This window comes from Bombus vancouverensis, chromosome 7, assembly GCF_051014615.1.
Source record: "Bombus vancouverensis nearcticus chromosome 7, iyBomVanc1_principal, whole genome shotgun sequence".
In the NCBI taxonomy this organism is placed as follows: domain Eukaryota; kingdom Metazoa; phylum Arthropoda; class Insecta; order Hymenoptera; family Apidae; genus Bombus; species Bombus vancouverensis.
The window spans coordinates 12,508,840-12,528,418 of record NC_134917.1 but is presented as its reverse complement, the minus strand read 5'-3'; the positions used below and the strand labels follow the sequence as shown (position 1 = coordinate 12,528,418).

Genomic DNA, 19,579 nt, shown 5'->3' with positions numbered 1-19,579 from the left:
TTTCTTCCTATCTTTTCGTGTTATCGATCGGTTATTGTACTCATATTTAATTTGTAAAATGTCTGCCTTTCATTTAGTTCTCGTTTTGTATCGTTTCTTTTTTCTCTCCTTTCGTTTCTTTTTCTTTTTCTTTTTTTTTTCGTGTAGATATACGAGTGGAAAGTTATCTTTGGCAGTTTCACGATTATGTATGTGGTGATCGTAAAAGCGAACGAGGAAAAGTGGATATAATTCGACGCGTTGCTGTACTCTTTCCCTATTACATATGAATCTGTTCGAACAGTTCGAACGAGGAATCTTATTTTCTTTTTTTTTTAACGGCGATCGTTACACTTCCGAAAGTTGCGCGTCCATCTGAGAAGAAGCGAAGAAATTTATTTCGCCCGGTGAAAGCAACGAATTCGTTCTTTTCGGAGCGTTAAACGACATCGATGTGTCGTTAAACGAGATGCGTTTCGTTTTACGCAATCGTTTAAACAAAACGCGTTTCATTTTATAATCGTCGTTTCGGTTACTCGTTCGTCTATCGAAAAGAAAAAAAAAAAAAAAAGAAAGGAACTGGTTTTTGGATTACAGGAATTGACACGACCAATTTATCGCTAAAAATTTATATTATATATATATATTACTATTTCAAAGAAGAATATTCTTCTTCCGAAAGTTTTATTACGTTTTTTTATCGAAATAAAAGAAAGCAAATGGAAAGACGTCGCTAAGGAATAGCGCGTAACGACAGAATAAAAAGCAAAGAAGGAAAAGATCAGTTAAAGATGTCGTATAAATATATTCAAATTAAAACAGTAGATAGCACGACTATTACCAGAGATGATCCGTAAATTAAAGTCCAATTTTTCGGAGTTACCTAAATCTCTTCCTTCGTTATAATCAACGTCCAAGCCACGTTCCATTGCCGTGTTTTCCCTTGCATTTGATATTTTTAACAATCGAGCCACGCACAAAAAGGTCGCGAGCGATCCCCAGTGAAAGTAAATCAAATTTACAATCGTCGCATGCTCGCAGAGTTGTGTCGAAGCGACTGGTTGCAGAAATTTTGCGCGTCGTGGACGTACGTACTTAAGTACGTACATACTTAGATTAAATGCTGAGTGTTAGCTGCCGTTCTCCGTGTTCAAACAACATCAGCCTTCCATTACGTAATAGTTACATTGTAACACGCGTCCGCGAACCTCTTCGGAACCTTGCAAACATCTGGTATTACATGCAACATTCCATGAATGCCGCGTTAGGCGTGCGACAAGCGTTGTACGCAACACCATAATACACTCGCGTGTATACGCTTGGCGAACAATCTAATCGTGAACAGAACATTTTCACGTTACCATCGGCTATCCTTCATTTTCGCGGCTCTCTTTATCACTAGCATCTCCGTCACGGCGATACGTTCTCTCTTGGATATGGAACGTTATCGCGAGACGACATGCGGTTTACAGAACGATCGAATGCTTCGATACTTTCCCCTTTTCTTATTTAACGTGTTACACGCACACGCGTCTGATCAAACCTCGTCCTGTTACTTAATAGTCGTCGAGTGGACCTCGATACCAGGACGATCGTTGCGTACGGTGACACTTTGCCAGTTAGTCGTACAAGGTCCGGCGTTCGTCAGCATTTCGCTACATTTTTTCATTTTTCGCTTCGTTCGAAACTCGTTTTCGTTTTCACGACTTTTACCGCGATATCTCGTTCGTGAACTCGGTTAAGCGCGGATCGCGCCGTTTCTGGTCCGATGATCCTACGATACAAAAGGAAAATCAGAGAAGAGAAACGCAGAGAAACCTGGTGGGACGTTTTGGCGCGATTTCCTGACGATATCGGCGAATTAACGGTCGTGACAGTCCGTAGATTTATAGATTCTTGTTGCATACCCAGCTTCTACGAGAGTTTATAATTTCACGTTTAATAAAACGATCGACTAGAGCTTGTAAAACTCGCAAGATTCACTTACAGAACTTCGTTTGTCCCACTACCAAACGTGTTACCGTTTAAGAAAGAGAAATTACACCTACATACAAGCTACGCTAACTAGAAATCGTGAGCGTGGGTAACTTGAAACTTATTCGCAAGATAGCGCGATCGATATTGGTCGAATGGTACAAGAGGGTTGAGAAAAGAAACGAAACGAAACGAAACGCGGAGAAGATCGAAACGAGCGAAGAAACCAACTGGACGGCGGAAAAAGAGGAAAGGATCAGTATGTACGCGTGGCTACCGGCGCGGCGTGGCAAGGCAAAAGCAGTGCGAGGTGAGTCGAAGCGAGGCGAGGCGAGTTGTGGCGAGTGGCGGTGAGGCGAGGCGCGGCGCGGCGCGGCGAGGCGAGGCGAAGCGAAGCGAGGCGAAACGAGGCGAGGCGAGACGCGAGCGAGCGAGCTAGAGGCAAAGGCAGAGAGGAAGGTAAAGCGAGGCGTGGCTCTGTCGGAGGAGCGGTACGGCCCTGGGAGGCGGTGGTGAGGCCTCGCGGAGGAGCAGCGACGACGAGGAGGTGCACGGCACGGGCCAGACAAACAGACTGGCACTGGCATCGCGGGAGTCAGCGGCAGTGGTCACCGCTGGTCACCGAGACGGTCTCGAGAATCAGCCGTGTGCGCGTTTCGCGAACATGCGCCCCGTGTATCTTTTAAATCGCTTCACGGACAAAGTGCGCGCTACTATGTGTCTTTTTATCGATCCTCGATCGCAGTAGCGAGAGGAAGCACGGAACGGAACGATCGGATAAGCTTCGAGTGGATCGAGTTCGATCGAGCGATACTACGCGTGGATACTTTGAACAGTGGCAAGAGAAAAGTCGATCAGTGTTGAGGTCGGGGAATATCGTGAGACGAACTACTAAATAGACGGATAAACGTGTCGTCTGTTTCGTTACGTTCATTGTTAATTTAGCGAAGAACGACTTGGACCGAGTGATCGAAACGAAGAAAGAGAAGAAAAATCGTACTAAGTAACGGTATAAGAGGGAGAAGAGGCGAAAGATAACGAAAGAAGTTTGACGGTATTCCGTAAGTTGGAGGTTCGTATAGTGGCGCGTCGAGACGATATAAGGCGGTATATAAGAAGATATAAGGAGAGTGCGCGGTGTCGTCGCATAGCGATCCGGGGACACATCGATCGATCAGGATCGATCGATTCCGCGGCATCTGGATCGCGGCTCGATCGCCTCGGCGGCGGTCCCACTCGGCGTCCACGTTGGTGGCTCGATAGGAACGACGACGACGACGACGACGTCGTCGTCGTGCGAACGCCGACGTAGGAGGAGGAGGAGGCGGTGGCGTAGGGGAAGGTGGTGCTGGTGGAGGTGGTGGTGGAAGCGGCGGGAGGTAGAATGGTGCCTTCCGGCCCGTGTCGGTCTCGAGCGGAAAGACGCGCTGAGATGTCGCCGCGCCGTCTCGCGCCCCTGCTGATCCTCGGTACGATCCTCGCCGGGCTGACGAGCACCGCCGCCGCAGACAGGATGAGCGGCCTCTACGTCGACAACGGTTTCGATCAAACGATCGTCCACAGAGTGGTTAGCCAGCGGGAGAAACGCGAGGTCGAACACGAGATATTGAATCTTCTTGGATTACCGGATCGACCAAGGAATACGGCCGGTAGGCCGCCGCAGGTCAAGAGGTCGGCGCCCAAGTTTCTCTTGGACATATACAAGAATGCTCTCGGCGAGGACGAAGACGAGAAGCCGATCGGCGAGCAGCAACGTAGGGCCGGCGAGTTCGACCTCACCGGTCAGGATCTCAGGGCCATCGACCAGAGCGACGTCATCATGACCTTTGCCGCGCACAGTAAGTCATTATTCTGTCTTTTCCTCTCTTTCTCTCTCTATACGTACTTACATTCGTACGTACGTATACGCTACTGTTGCCTGGTGTGCCGTGTACCGTGTGCGTGCACACGCTTCTTTTCGTTTGTGTCATCGCGTTTACGCGGCTCGATCGTCATTATTACTCGTAGTCGTTGCGTATGTAAGTTTCTCGTGTACGTACAGTACGCGTACGTGGACGTAGGAAGAGCTTGGCGGAAGGAGAGCCGACATTTGTCGTCAGCGACGACGTCGTCGTTCTAATGCTCGAGATATTCTGGATGACGTCTCTTTTGTCTCTCATGGCGTGCCCCAACCACTGTCGGAATCCATTGGAATCAGTCAGAATGAATTCTCTTCTCTCGGCCTCGGAGGTTAACAGGTTCCGCGAACGCGTTTTCCGATGGTATGCGTCTAGTTTGCGTGCCGCGCAGGCTGCCGTCGAGATCTGATTTTCATTTCACGCAGCCTCTACGGGGACGTAATCCTTGTTTAGGCCGCTACGTTTCTAATCGTACTATAATTTACCGTATTCGTCTAATCTTTTATAACGCCGTGTATCTCGCAATTTACATGCTCGTGTATCTTTGAAACTTTTTTCTTCGTTCGACACTGTGCTATTCAATTTTCCTACTATACCAGCGCCGAATAATTTATCTATAGCAATTATAAGTTGTAACGTTGTCAGCGAATTTCCGATTACTAATTAATTGAATAAAGAAATGTTGTTAAAGTTTCGTTACAACACAATGCGTATCTCGCTAAGCTTGAAATTAACAGCGATAATTTATATAATTTATGTAATTTATGTTATCAATTGACGCGATTGAACGTATCAAATATGATAATTTGCATTTACTTTTTTGTATCTCTCAAAATGGATACACGACACCTAAGGTATATTTTTTGAAACTCAGTGTCGAGGGAAATTAAGAGAGAACGTGAATAAAAGAAACACAAAGAATAACGTTAACTCGCTGACTACCAATTTACCTAAGTAGATTATTTCTGATTAGTTTTCTTATTTTTGTACCGTTAAAGGTATGCTGATCGTACTCATTTCATTATCGGGCGAGATAAAATGAATTATTCTTTGCTAATTTTGAATTTCGCGTTGGAAAGCTTTGGCTGCGAAACCGTGGCTTCGACGAAAGGAAGAATCAACGGCGGAAAAGCGAGAAATGGTGGAATTGGCGCGAGAACTGGTTCTTCAATCGACGGATTTAGAATTCAGAGATACTTTAAAAATCATTTCACCACCGATCGATATAATTAACACACTGTATGAGTTTACTTCGGGATTATAAATCGCTTTACCAACTGGATTCTACCGGTTTAGAAGCAGTTCTCGTGGGTGTGAGCATTCTGCGGCAAGGAATGCTCGTCTAGCGTTTCTTCGGTGACTTTGGCAGATCCTCTGCTGGTTCTCGAATATCGTCCAGCGAACAACCTGATCGCGATTATCCAAAGACTCGTTCGGTTTCTCAACGTGTTCGCTACGGTTGATTTTCGTTAAAAAACACTTGGAATTTCGGTTATTTTTCGCAGTCTTACAGGATGTTGAAAGGAACGAGAAACCTCGTTCGACGAGAAACCTAAAAAATTATCTTGATACTGAAACAGCGAATGGATCAAAAGTCCTTGATTCGTCAAAAAATTGATCGATCCGATAGAACCGATGGCCCGTTTCATCGTGCGTTGCGTTTTAATCCTTCGCAGTTACCCACAAAAGTATATTTCTTTATTCGTTATGTAGATTACATTTGACGCGATTTATGATGAGAATATGCATACAGTGATTATTACGACATACTGTGAATATTTATACGTATGCAAATGCATATTTATACAGAAAATTCTTGATAAAGTGAAACCTGGACGAAGGATGTTTTATCTGTAGAGGGTCTTAATTTTCACATTTCGCCAAATAAGTTTCCTACGTATTTGTCGTTATATGCTTCTGCGAGAAGACTATTGTACCTTAAAGTACATTGCTTCGTAAAGTACTTCGCGTTCAATTGTAAAATTGAATATTATTTATAGCGTAGGTTTGAAGAAACCTACAGTGAGAAGATATTGTGTGTAGCTAAATATTCTACGTTTTATACCCTATATCGGGTTTTATTAACGATATTGCACACGATTATTAAATAATATCGAGAGATGTATCATATCGCTAGTAGTATCGAACTAAGAACGATGCCCAAGAGAAATTCCAAAACTGTATCGCGAGTCTGAAATTTGAAATAGTAGATGAACTTGCTCAGAAGCGAACAGAAGTCGTAGAATATGCTTTCGTTATGTTAATTTTAACCGATCGAAGTCGCCGATTAATCAAGGCTGAGAAATGTTTACAATTTGTTGGAATTTAAATTATAGTCGTAACGTGCAGATAACAAAGAATCTTATTACTGTAACACTCCAATTTTCAATATTCCATACACTCGTTGCGTATCTCACGCATTTTTTCCATACTTCGACATATTTCTTTCGACGTACGTTCATATATTACATCTTCATATGTCACGTACCTTATTTGCATACTGTGACATATATTTAGTGCATAAGTACGTGCAATCCAGTGATTAATCACTTTCTAGAATCGTGTAAATCTTACAAAAACCCACATTCGTCGTTATCTTTTGAAATATGCAAAATACCAGTTAATCGAGTAAATAATCGTTCCCCGTTGTCGTAACGCGAAACGTAGAATTGAACGAAAGAAATGTAAGAGAAATTATAGCGATTATCATCGGTATCCTGTTAGGTTACGATATATTACGACTAGATCCTACCAGTTTAAAAGTAGAACACCGATTTCCGTGGTTGTTCTGTGGGTTCTCGTCCCATAATATCCGCCAAGGAATAGTAAACTGATCCATGCCGCGTGTACGTAAACTGAAAAATGCGCGTGGATTTTATCGTATATCTTAATTGCCATTGAAAGGATATTTTCACTTGTGTATTTTATTACTAATCAGTATGGCGCGTGTAACGTTTGAATATCGATCACTTTCATCCGAACAGTCCGCGTAACCAGCTCCTGATTTTTTCCTCCTGATAATTAATGCAATATATTTAATTACGATTTTACGACAATGTTTCCCATTTAATTATTTCTTAACACGAAATACGTAGTTCAATTTTATCCAAAATTGTACATCACTGACCGAGTACGCGATAAGGTATTCGGAATTCAAATTTATTTTGCTCGGATTTGCCGGAGATCTTAAAAATAGAACATCGAGCAGCGTCAGTTCGTTGCCTAAAAATAGATATTAAAAGTAGTCCGATAACATTGATTTTCATATACGGGTTATTTATGTTAATGGCAGTCAGAAGGAAAAAGAAAGAAATGCATTTCCATTGGTCGAATCTTCTGTTTGCGTTCTCTTGTTGTCGCGTTTCAGACGCGAACCTGTTTCGCGCAAATCTGTGCTTCCGCATGCATATTCATCGAGAGTCGGAGAAGATAATAAAATTTGAAGGCATATCGATTTCTACGAAGCCGTGACGTCACGCGAAAAACAGTATAATTTCACAAGCTACGAGTTAAGAAAACACGTTCAACGTCGGGAATTTCATTAAGCGTTACAGGATTCTTCCGAGATAAATTGACAAATTTATGTACGATCGATCGATGAAAAGATTCGAAAATTGATGTCTTATCCGATAAAGCATTGCCTCCGCTTCGTTCTGCTTTAAGTAAGGCACATCGAGCTAAAAAGCATGGCAAACACCTGCTGAAGAAATTTCAAATTGCGTTTGAAAGCTGCGAACAAGGCGTGAAATCTCGGCCTTAATCAAATTTATACTCGCCCATCGGAAATTAAATTACAAAATCGCCACGAAGAATTCAGTTGTTAAATAGAAGATATCGGGCAAATATTAAATCGAACAGATTATATTTGAATAGGTATTTTTAAAAAGACTTATCAAAAAGAAAGCTTCTTGCTTGTGAGATAATCGGAGAATTATCGACTCGATTAACTGGATCGATTGGAATTCATTTCTAAACTTCATCGTTTGTTAAACTGCTTAATGTCGCAAGATCTGCGTCTCTAAGGTACCGAAAGGATCGGCTGCGACTATTAAAAAGGCTGATGCATTCACCTGCTAAATTATTTGTTCATTTAGCACCTTGTCAATTGCTCAAATTATATACATATTTGACCAGGTATTTATGAAAATACATATTTCCAAAGAATTTCGGAAATATGATCTTCTTATTCAACAATGCGAGATTTGAAAATAAGTTTCATCATATCTGTTTAAAAATATCACTGACGAATCTTTTTTTCAAAGTGAACGTAAGAATAATACTCGAACGACCAGTGACGCTGTCAAGAAACAATATATATCACCTAATTAGCAACAAAATCTGTAACAACAAACGACCAATATCTTAAACATCTCACTCTATACTCCGACGAATTCGTGAGCAGCCTGCAATCCAAGAATGCCGATTGAAATTTCCACCTGCTCGAACAATCGGCGACAATGTCAAGGAACGATATACTTAATCAGCAACGAAATGCTCGTGAAAGTGTCAACTATTCGTGTAACAAACACACCACAAACGACAAGAATACGAATAACTTGAACAACGTATTGCATGCTCTGGCGAACTTGTGAGCAACCTACGGCACAACGATGCTTCGATCGAAGCTTGGACCTACCCGAACAATTGGCAACGACGTGAAAGAACAGCGGATTGGCAAACATCGACGAATCTTGCTATCGAAATCTTGAAATTTCAAGGATTACGGAAAGCCGGAACGGCCGGCTGGAACTTTCTATTCGAGGAGATATTTCCCGTAAGGTTCCAACAGCTAACCGTTCACGTAGACCGCCCATTGTGAATTCTTCGACCAAGTCCCGGACATAACTCTTCGGTTATGTCACGCGCGTTCGGATGATCGAAATCGGTGCGGATGTTGTGGAAAAACAGCGGGGACGAGAACAGCCAGGCAGTTTCCACTTTCGTTACTATCGACTTATGCAAATGGGCCTCATCATAGAACTTTCTACTCGGCCGGAATCTCTTTTCGTCGCCGTTTCATTTGGCCGCCGCCACCTCTCTCTTTTCCTATCGTTGCTTATACGTTCAGTATCGTGAATTCTTCTAGAAAGTTCGAAGAAGATAAATTACAAGGACACCACGAACACGTTCCCGATGTGTGAAATCGGACGAGGGGACGTCAGGCCGGTTGTAGCAGATTCGTGATCACGAAAACGATCCGAGTCAATCGAGGCTAACGCGTGAAATTGCCACGTTTCTGGTCCGCTTTTATTAGGGGACCGGGCCATCCTGCGCCCAATTTAAACCTCGAATTTTCATACACGATACCCGTCCACGTCGTTTCAACGTTGTCTCAGCTCCTTCTCCATGCAACGTTATATAAATACTTTGTCGAGATTGATTAAATCACGGAGTGAGCGGTTCGAATGGTGAGAAAATTTATATATTTAAACGTATATCATATTCTACCTTGTTCTGGATTAATTTTCCATTAGGAAATTTTTATTTTGCAGCGGACATTGATTTGATTTGTTACGGGATACTTATCCATCCTTATCCGTTGAAAGCGTTGAGCTGTTTAATGTTACACAGCCACATAAGGATTTCAGTTCAGAGTTATAAGAGGTCAGAAAGAAATGACTAGTTGCCCTCGAACGAAAGCTCGCGTATTCTGGCTCGTGGTCGTAAAAACGAATTACTAATCCTAAAAACTAAAACGCTACTTGTCCTTCGATGTACGATTATTATCATCGTATCGTTAATTACCATAGGTATTTAAATCGAGACTCGGTTCTTAATCATTCGAAGAATGGATCAATTATATCTTATATACTTGTATAAAACGTGATTACTATTATTCGTAGAAACCAACTACATTTCCATTTAAATCTCTACTTAATTTACGATTATTCGAGAAATACCGGCGACTCTATATCCAAATTAAGACGCCTATCGTAACGCTCGATTATTCAAAGAGATCACTGACAATAACATAATTGCTTTTCAGAATACCATCAATCACTGTCGCTCGCACGATGACGACGATTACCCAAATAGATCGGTAACCATATCCAAATGAAAATTCATACTTTAACCTAGAATTATTAAAAAAGGAGATCGTTAATTATACTCAAATGCAGATAAAACCGTTTAGAAATCGTTGCGTTAGCTCGGCATACAGCGGTATCGAGAGATATCACTGTCCGCGTTGGCAGTAAATTATTCATACGGGATAAATCTCGCAGTCTGACATATTCGGTTCAACGAACCTCGCAAAGGGGAATTCCCTACCTCGGAGGAGAGCAGCTCCTTTCCCGAAAGACGGCACACAGTGGTATCGTAAATTGTTCCGCGTTCGACGATCGTGACACGAGTGGAAGGAGAATGGTAATTTGTGACGAGTGAATGAATGAAGGACAGGTATTTCTCGGAATTCAGCCTTTCTTCGATGCAATTTCGTCCCCTTTCCGTGAAATTTAAGGACGCGCCTCGCGGAAATCGCCTGCCGAACACGCGAGTAGATTCTCGCTGGTCACGCGCGAAAATATAGTCAGAATTTAATCGTTTCATTTAATTGTTGTCATACGCTTAACGCCCGATTATATCGAGTTATTACGTTCAAATATTTCGACCGGTTAAGCCTTTCTAACGAAACATTATTCTCTTGGGAACACGCTTTAATTACGATGGCCTAAAGGATTAGCGGAATATGTAAAGTGAGATACTGGTCGGAGTAACTGTAAATGAAACGTATGTATTAATTAATGCTCCGATGCTGTTAAACTCTACTGTTCTTTGTAGATTCATCCGATACGGAAGGATACCATCTTATTTATAGATTCGAAATATACGAAGAAACTGTTACGTGCTTGCGTCACTTAACTCTATCTCGTTGGCTGTTTGTTCGTAAAAGATTTCTCCGATCGCTTCGCATTTTTATATTCTATAACGTTACGAGTGGAAACGATATTCCTGTATAATTATTCAGAACGGTTGTATGCAAAAATTTCCACCGGCCTTAGATCAAACGAAATCAATCGTATCTTTCTGCATCTCGTTCCCAATATTTTCAGCCACCGAGCTAAAGCACTTTCACGCCGTATTACGTTTTCCTCTACGTTAGGCTCTACCTAAGGGGAAGGTTAGGGAATATACGGTTCAGAAAAGGCGATGTTTCATTCGCCTGTCGCGAAGAAGATTCCCGGAGAGATAAGATTTTACCTGGGACATAATCCACCGAAACTGTTAACCGTGTTCGTAACTGAAAATATCAATGGGAGAGCCGCTGTTCGTAATAAGAAAGAAATATGGAAATTATCGCTTCGGTTATCGCGATTTATTTTCATATTTATTCGTCTTTATACGTTGAATGCATGTGACTGTGGTATTTGGTCGATGTTTCCGTTTGTTCGTGCAACGAATGATTTTCATCGGTGGCCAGCCGATGAAAATTCGAACAGTTAGTTATTGACGAGAAATCAGGGAAATAAACGATACATACGCTGAACGAGCGGTTCTTCGTTGGCGGATTGATAGAAATCTGATATGATAATTAGGAACGGAAGGAATTTTGTAATTAACATGCAAATTAGGAAAATGACTGTGTCGGATCAGAAAAGTGGCTGAGAGATTAGCGTTTTTTTTCCTCCTCTTTTTTTTTTTATGTTCTATCTGCTTGAAAATTTAAATTGCCCAGAGAAATATGCTCGTTGTATCTCCGATCGTATTTATGTATATTTTATCATTGTGCTCGATAAATACATAAGTAAAGTACATAAGTTCTTGTATACGTGTTTCTTCTGTGCTCTCGGCTATACAACAGGCTTCGAGAAAACGTTCGATTCGACGATAAATAATCCGATTTGAATGTAATTCGATGTCAGCTGACTTTCGATCCACGATGAATTAAAAAAAAAAAAAAAAAAAAAAAAGAAAGAGAAAAAGAGAAGAGAAATTACCTCCGGCACACGATACAACGATTTAACGTAAACTGTAAAAACCGCGCTCGATCTGTTACACGAGCAATTTGCAAAAGCGAACGCGTTGTTATTTCTTCGATTCGCGCTCATTAGACGAGCGGCGAGCTTGTTGTGCTAATTGACACACGCAGGAAGCGAAGCATTCGCGCGCGGGACGAGTCGGTTTTGCAAGTTTCCCGATCGTGCAAATTTATGCGGACAGTTGCCGGAGGCCGTGCGGTTCGAGGAAGACTTTTTTTAAAACGAGTTCGTAGAATAAAGGCATAAAACGCGAAAGTGACGAAATTGTAGTCTGAACGGGGAGAGGTGGGACCGATGATCATCGCCGATGTTGGATCTTCGTTACCTGACCTTCCCCCTGCAGGCTCGGTGCACATCAAGATGCAAATACGAACGAGTTTACATGCGAGCGTTCGCTCGAGTTCGAGGTCGTATGAATAAAGCGACGAGATAAACGCGGAAGGCTGGGAAATTGATAGTTTTGCATAGCTGGTATTCGCACGAAAATTCCGTAGAAATTGTTTTATAGTACACAACGGATACGCACGCCTGATCTAGCGCGATAAACATTAATCCATCGAATGGCGTTCTTCACGCTTCGCCACCTCGCGTTCATCCCGAGGAATTATGCTGCATCCTTCCAAGAATTTTTGAAGGGTTTTTAAAAGAATCGCGAAAAGATTGACGCGCTGAAATGGAGAAATGATTGCTGGGTAGAATAAGAAGTTTCCTCGCTCTAGCTGACGCAGACGAAAAGGAGGAATGTAAAGCGGAATCGAAGCCTCGCGTTTATCTTTCTCACATCGAAGAGAAAAAACCCATTCGATCGGTCGAGACAATTTCAATTGCCGTGTGTTTTGTACGAAGCTTTTAAGAAGATGTGGTTGTACTTTTCCGAGTAAAGACGCGTCTAAAAATTTCAACGTTCGATAGGTTTCTTGGAAACTCAGTACCCTCGGTAAATTTTCAGGAAATACGATACGGAAAACAAAAACTGAAGTTCGTTGAATAAAAACAGCAGGGATAAGAAGAGGAAGCTGTTTTATGAAGTTGAAATATTTCGCCAACAGCGAGCGAAGTTCGTTGAATCGCAGAGAGGAAGAAGACATCGAAATAGCAGGAAGAAACGGGAAATATCTAAAATTCTAACACGTATCCGGGATGCTTGAAAACTAATGTTCAATAAAGAAGAGGTCTGACGGGGAAATTAGAATTCTTAGCAAGTGCAATTCATCAAATCGCGGTGATAGAATAAATTGAAGAGGAGAAAGAAAAACGTTGCCCCTCGCTGGCAGAGACGCGAAGATAATCCATAATTCTAACATGTCTGAGGAAGTACAGCGAAAAGTCCATTCACCGCGAATAAATGAATTCCTGAGAACTAAGTGCAAGAAGAATAGGAACTTTTTCAAGGACTTGGGATTTGATTCGTCGCGTAACAAATACGTATAGGCGGAATATCCTTAGGAAAAAGGAATAGTTAAATTTGAGAAATCGCCAAGTTAAAGGATGATCGAACTTGACGATGAAATTTTACGAAAGTCGAGGTATTTATTGAGAATTTGAAACAATTTTGTTTGTCTTCTCAAACGATCGTAATCGATTGGTAAAATTTGTTATGACAGTTCGAAAAAGAAGCAGAGAGCCCCGAGAGGAAACTGCGAGTTATTTGAGGAAATAATGTTTTTCTGTAAATCATTTTCGAAATGATGATCGCTCAGGCATGTGAAGTGTTTACAATCCATAGAAGAAAACATTTACAGTTTCAATATGTTTCAGAGAATACGATAGAGACTCGAATTGCAACTAAGTGAGTTCTCGAGAAACATTACTGTCAGAGAAGAAGAATTTCTTCTATGTAGATCTAAGAACCAATTCAATTGCCATTCATCAAATAAAATTATACCAGGAAAAAGATTGAAACGTGTCTTTTTCGCGATGGATTCGTGGAAATAATTGAAACGAATGTCCAAAATTGCGATAAATCTGCATATAATTCTCAAACATCAGTTTCCCTGAGAACAACCCTTTCAAAAACTCCGAACAATTCTCAAGTTGATTACGATATAAGATTTACTCACTACATTGTTCATACTAATTCATACTGTTCGGGAGAGCTGTAAATGGAGAAGGAATTTAAACAGCGTAATTCGAAATAGCATTAAATCTACATTTACGTAACTATCATCACATCGATTTTTCCAAAAGCAATTCCTGCAGCAAGAACTGAAAATCTGTTAAAAAAATTTAATAAGCCCGTCAACTACCATTACGCACTAGATTGGAACGAGAAGGAACTCAAGCAAACAGCAAAATTAAAATGATGTCGCATCTATATATAGTTTTCGATCATTGAGTTCCACAGAAATAACTGTCGTCGAAAGCTTCAAAAATTCCACCAACTTCCCTCGCTGCAAAACTCACGTATTTCATCGAAACGGAAGAGAATTCGAGCAAACAGCGAAATCCAAAACGACGACAAATCAAGTATCAACATCTAACTCCCTGAAGAATTAAAATCTAACCTTGCAGATATAAGCAAAATTGCACAAAATTGATTGAGAGACATAAGAAAACGTAATCTCTTGTCTACAGTCTGCGAGAGACTGCCATAACGAAGCAAAACCGAACGCTCGAACTCGTAGTTCCTCGAGTAAGATGATAATTCAAAATTCAACGCGGATTTGTAAGTAAAATCGCGGTACAAATTTTTGCATTAGAAACATCGGTGTTGGGTTCGATGTAGGAAAAAAGACAAGGTGTTCTGTGATCTCGAGGCTGAGATCGGTCTCAGATCTGTTTCGAGGTCCTACGGAGGAGTCGCGTCCGTTCGCGAGGGTGGCAGAAGAAGCGCGGTCGAACAGTTCTCGGAAAGTTGTTGGTCCCTCTTTCTCTTTCACGCTTATCTGTCCCTCCTGCTTTATCTCCGAGACGTCTCATGCCGTGGCTCGCGGTGAGAAACGTTCTAGGCTCTTCGACGCGATATGCGGCATGCATATAAATTGATACCCATAACCATAACTTATTCGACATATGTACCCAACCCAGTACTGGGAACTCCGGGCGTCCGATAAAAACCAGCATAAATTAAAACGCGTTATTACGTTATACGACGCCCAGCGAGTCTTAATTGATTGCCATTGCTAGCCCCCTTACCCCCTTTACAGAATCTCTTCTCGTCCCGTCTCTCTTTCCATCGTACGTCGGTTTTCTGGTTTATACTTGTTTTATCCTCGTTCATGTTCCTTCCCGTATTGTTTGTTACACGTACGCGCGTTACTAACGGCCAAAAAATCGATCTGAATGGAACTTGCTACTGTACCGGCAAGTCCAGTTACCAGCAGTTTTGCACGGGATGGCAGGATCGTCCGAAATTCTGCCGCTCGTTAAAGTACGATCGAATTCACCCTCGTTTGTTGTCAATTTGTGTCAATTTGACACGTGGCAAACGTAAGAAAAAGCAGCACGTAAACGTAAAAATTACGTAAATTTGCAAGTATTAAAGAGGGGCTATAACGGTGTTCTACGATGACTTAATTTCTTTTTATAAGACATCACGCAATTATATATATATATATAATATTAGAAATATATGTTACATAATTATTAAATATATATTGTTAAATAATTATGTAATTATATATATATATATTTTTTAATGTTTAAATGTTCGTCCTTCAGTTTGGAATAAACCTGCAGTTCCCGTGATGATTACAAAGTCATCGATATTTAGAGAAATATGTTTTGCCATCATTTTTTAGAGGCTGTTTGTTCTTGGCCTTTTTGTACGATGGTCTATGAGATGCTAATTTATTGACAGACGGACCAAACTAGAAACATCATTACATGTCCAGTCGAACTTGGTATCCGTTGCGAAAGGAACGTCTCATAAATAATTTCATAAATTTCTCCCTGCGGATTTTTATACCGCACCTAATTGATTTTTCTGAAAAGAAAATTTACATACTCTACGCGACTCAATAATTTTCATTTCTCGCCGCGAGTCGCCGTAAATTTCACAGCGAATCGAGATTCCAAGTCAGTCGCATAATTCAGCTTTACGAAAGCATTTGTCCATTCTACTTGTCAAACAAAATCGTTAATGTCCAATATTTTGTCCCCACAGAGGCACGTAATTATTGAAAGTTGAAACACATGATTCAGAGTTTTGAAAAAACTGTCTATTAAATTATTAAATAAATTTTGATCACAAGCGCAACAAGTTTCAATTCTATTTCAATTTATTTATTCAGCTAACGGGCCGGACCTCTATGTCGCGGAACAGTATAAAAACAGAAAAAGTACAGTGTGTTTTAAGAGTAGATCGTTGCATGGTCGTTCGTTTCCATTTATCGTATTTTCCAACAACTCAATATAGTTCCTCTACCGTTGTTTTACAAATTGCTCAAACCTCCGAACGAAAGTTCCATTAAAAAATGTATTAACAAATAAGAGCTGAACGTTTATTTAAGAAACCCGACATCGCGTAGAGGACGAGCTAATATTAATTGCTCGTATAATTAGTCCTCATGATCTTTCCATTTGTCAGAGAGGGAATCGCGTACTCCCCTAAAAAGTATCGTCCGATTTATGGGCCGCTGTAGGCCGATCCTTTCGGGGTACGTGCATCTGGACGAATTTTGTAGGCGTGTGCTCACACGTACGTGCGGAGTCGCGGTGCGGCCCATATATTATACAAAGTTTCCCCATCTGCCCTCTCTGTTCCGCCAAATCGCGTGGATAGTCGAACGGGGAAGACGAGTCAATATCTCTCCCCACGTGAAGCCGCGGGCAGGTAAAAATGTCTCAACTTGGGTGCCCTGGCTCATCCTGGCTGCTCCTTTTGCTTCTTTCTTTCCCAGGACCTCTTTCTCTCCCTATCTATCTATCTTCCGCCGAGGGCGGCTCCTTCAACAGGCCAGACAAGAGGAAGAAGGGAGGTCCGGTGAAGGAGAAGCAGAAGTAGAAGAAGAAGAAGAAGACGAAGAGGGGAAAGAAGAGGAAGGAGAAACATGCCAGAACGAGATGGATGGATCGTTCGTTGTTTCTGCGCACTGTGTAAAAGTGGCGAATGCCGCGAGCACCGTTCCCTCTGTTCGTAGTTAGACTAATGATTAGGCCCGACGCGACGTGTGCGACGGCTGTTGAGTTTCGGTTTCCTCTTCGTGCCTCCATTTGTTCGTACTATGCTTCGTTCCTCTGTGTCGGCTCTTTAACTCCTTTCCGAGTTGGTGAAACTGTCCCGATGAGATTTCACGCAGGTTACGGGGTTTACGAGGCGGTGCTTTGAAATATTTTCGATTAGATCTCGTCTTTCGCTGAAGAATTGCCATCAGCTCAAGAAAACAGAAAAATGGCACTGTCGGTGGGTACGCGTTTTCTAGTTTGTCTTGGAGATTTGCATTTGTAAGAGACGAATACTTTTGCGAGGAAACAAAAGCAAGGTTTAGGAATAAATTGCGAAGATGTAGATTTAAGGCGATGCTTCGTGATCGCCTTAACCGTTTACGGTTGACGCGATAACGAGGAGAGGAAGGTTCGTGACATTACAGAGCGGAGCTGCTACGTTCGATGAAATCTTTCTCGTTTAATCGCACGTAAGTTACGTAAGTTATGGGATTTGTACGAGGATCTTTGTAAAATTGGCGAAACCTTGTACATTTGTGAATTTCTAATTCCTTAAGTCCGATGAGTTTGACTGCATCGTTAAAAATATTCTAATTAGATACCGTGTGATCCTATTTTGGTGAAATCCTAAGGCAATAAAAATTTCTAAAATTCTATAAAAATTCCAGTAAAAGGACACTGACATTTAACGTTTCAAGATTCTCTCTGGAATAGCCAAAACTAAGTTTCATACAAATCTCACACATTGAGCAAAGATGAATTCGTTGCTTGTCGAAGCTTTCTAAATCGATTAAACCGTCGTGATTTGCATCTTCCACTGTGACGATCGATCGGAGCACAATTATGCAAGCTATGCGTAAGCCTTTAAACGCAGCGCGGCGGCAGCGGGCACAGAGGAAGAGACGGTATTCCCACGGTCGATGTGTTCGAATGATCCGAAAGGAGCATCCGGTCGCTGCGTTACTGCGAACTAATAATCCAGCCGGACTCGTGGTCGAAAGTTGTCGAACTGAGCATAGAACGGGTGGATCGACTCATCGTCGATCAGCCCGCGAAACGACGGATCTCCGAGAAACGGCCCACGGATATTTCCAGGAAAATATCGCAAGAACGAACAAGGAGCGTTCCTATGTGAAAAGAGGGACCCTGAGTTCGTTTAGTCCGTTTTAGTCCGCCCTCTCTCTTTCTCTTTCCAAGTTCTCGCGTGTATGTTAGGCGCGGAGGAACGAGAGACAAGATGCGAGAAGATGCGAGAAGAGGAGAGGAGAGAGGCCTTTCGAGAGAGTGATTAGAGTTGGAGAAGACGAGAAGACGAAGAGGAGAAGAGTATTTGTAGGTGTACAAGAGAGGACTCTGTCAGAGGAGGACCGAAGACGTAGAAGAGAAAGAGGTGGTTGGTGGGGTAAAAAACAAAAGTCCAGTCGGTCGTGGAGCGGTCCAGGATGGTCCCAAGCTATTCGGGACCACCCCGAGAGCCGAGGGGTCCAGCTCGGCTCGCGGCAATCAGGTGCCGTTGGAATGCGACCGTCCGAAGAGAAAAACAAAACAAATTTTTATGCCCTCCCCTCCCCCTACCCCTCTCTGCCCATCGTTCCCTCCTCTCTTCTTTTCGGCTTTCTCGTTCGCTTGTGCTCCTCGTTCTAGTCCCCCACCTCCCGTGAGTCGGCCTCCTCGGGAGAAACATTAGGCATTACTTAAGGGCCACAGTCCTCCAACCATAGCGGAGGAAGGGTACCTACTGCTGGCTTCCCTTTTGCTCTCTGTTCGAGGCGCTCGCTTTGGCGGTAGAAAAAAGGACGATTTCACGCTGCGAATTGTCCACGGCTCGTTCTGGGGGCCTCTCATTTACGGAGGTAACGATTCCCTTATCGATCTCGTGCCGGAACGAGGATAGCTGGTTATCGGTGTCGGCTATAGGCTGCCTGCTGCCCGTGCACTGGCCATCCGCCCTCTTCCTCTTCTTCGTCCACGTTTCGACGATCTGCCGATCCCCGTTTCGAGGCCGTACCGCCAGCCAGATCGCTCGGGGATTAAGATGTGACTGGGACGAGCTCGGTTCGTTGTTTCGGGGAAAATTGATTTGCAACCAGTTTAGCGTGAACGATGGAATTACCGTTGGCTGCTGGCGGGTCGGGGGCTTTGCTGGAACCTGGTTGATCGATGTTTGCTGAAAGTCGAATCGCTACTTGGAACGATACTCTTTTTTCCTACCGGCTGACCGAGCCTCGTTGCGAAGCCGAGTCGTGCTATATCCGACTCTGTTCTCCTCCTCTTCTCTTTTAGTCGCTTTCTCTTCATCTTTTTCGTCCTTTTCTTGTTTTTGTTCCCGGCAGGATATTAATTAAGGGTTTCGCAATCTAGATCGCAAGTAACAGGTTACGTTTTACGCGCGTTGTTACGTTGTTTGAATGATCGAGTGGAATTTTAATCTTTCCTACTGTGCTTGCGAGAAGCTAATAACGGAATGGTAATTTTTACGATAGCGAGAATTTAATAATGCGGATTTGGAAAAAAAAAGGGAGAAGCTTATATCGAAGCTACGTTTTGATTTTGAATCTTGCGTTTCTTATACGGTCAAAATATTTGTTGATCGTTCGTTGCTTTTGGTAGTTCTGCTATGCTTTGTCAAGGAACTTGTACGAC

At 42.4% G+C, this 19,579-nt stretch overlaps 1 protein-coding gene across 1 annotated transcript in view; it reads left to right on the top strand.

Moving 5' to 3' along the window:
• Window positions 1–2,479: 2,479 nt before the first annotated feature.
• Window positions 2,480–19,579, top strand: part of gbb (glass bottom boat) — a 41,535-nt gene continuing 24,435 nt past the window's right edge. Inside the window, exon 1 of the mRNA XM_033332587.2 lies at window positions 2,480–3,791. Within this exon, the coding sequence (XP_033188478.1) occupies window positions 3,338–3,791 (454 nt within the window). The 5' untranslated portion in view covers window positions 2,480–3,337. The remainder of the gene's footprint in view (window positions 3,792–19,579) is intronic.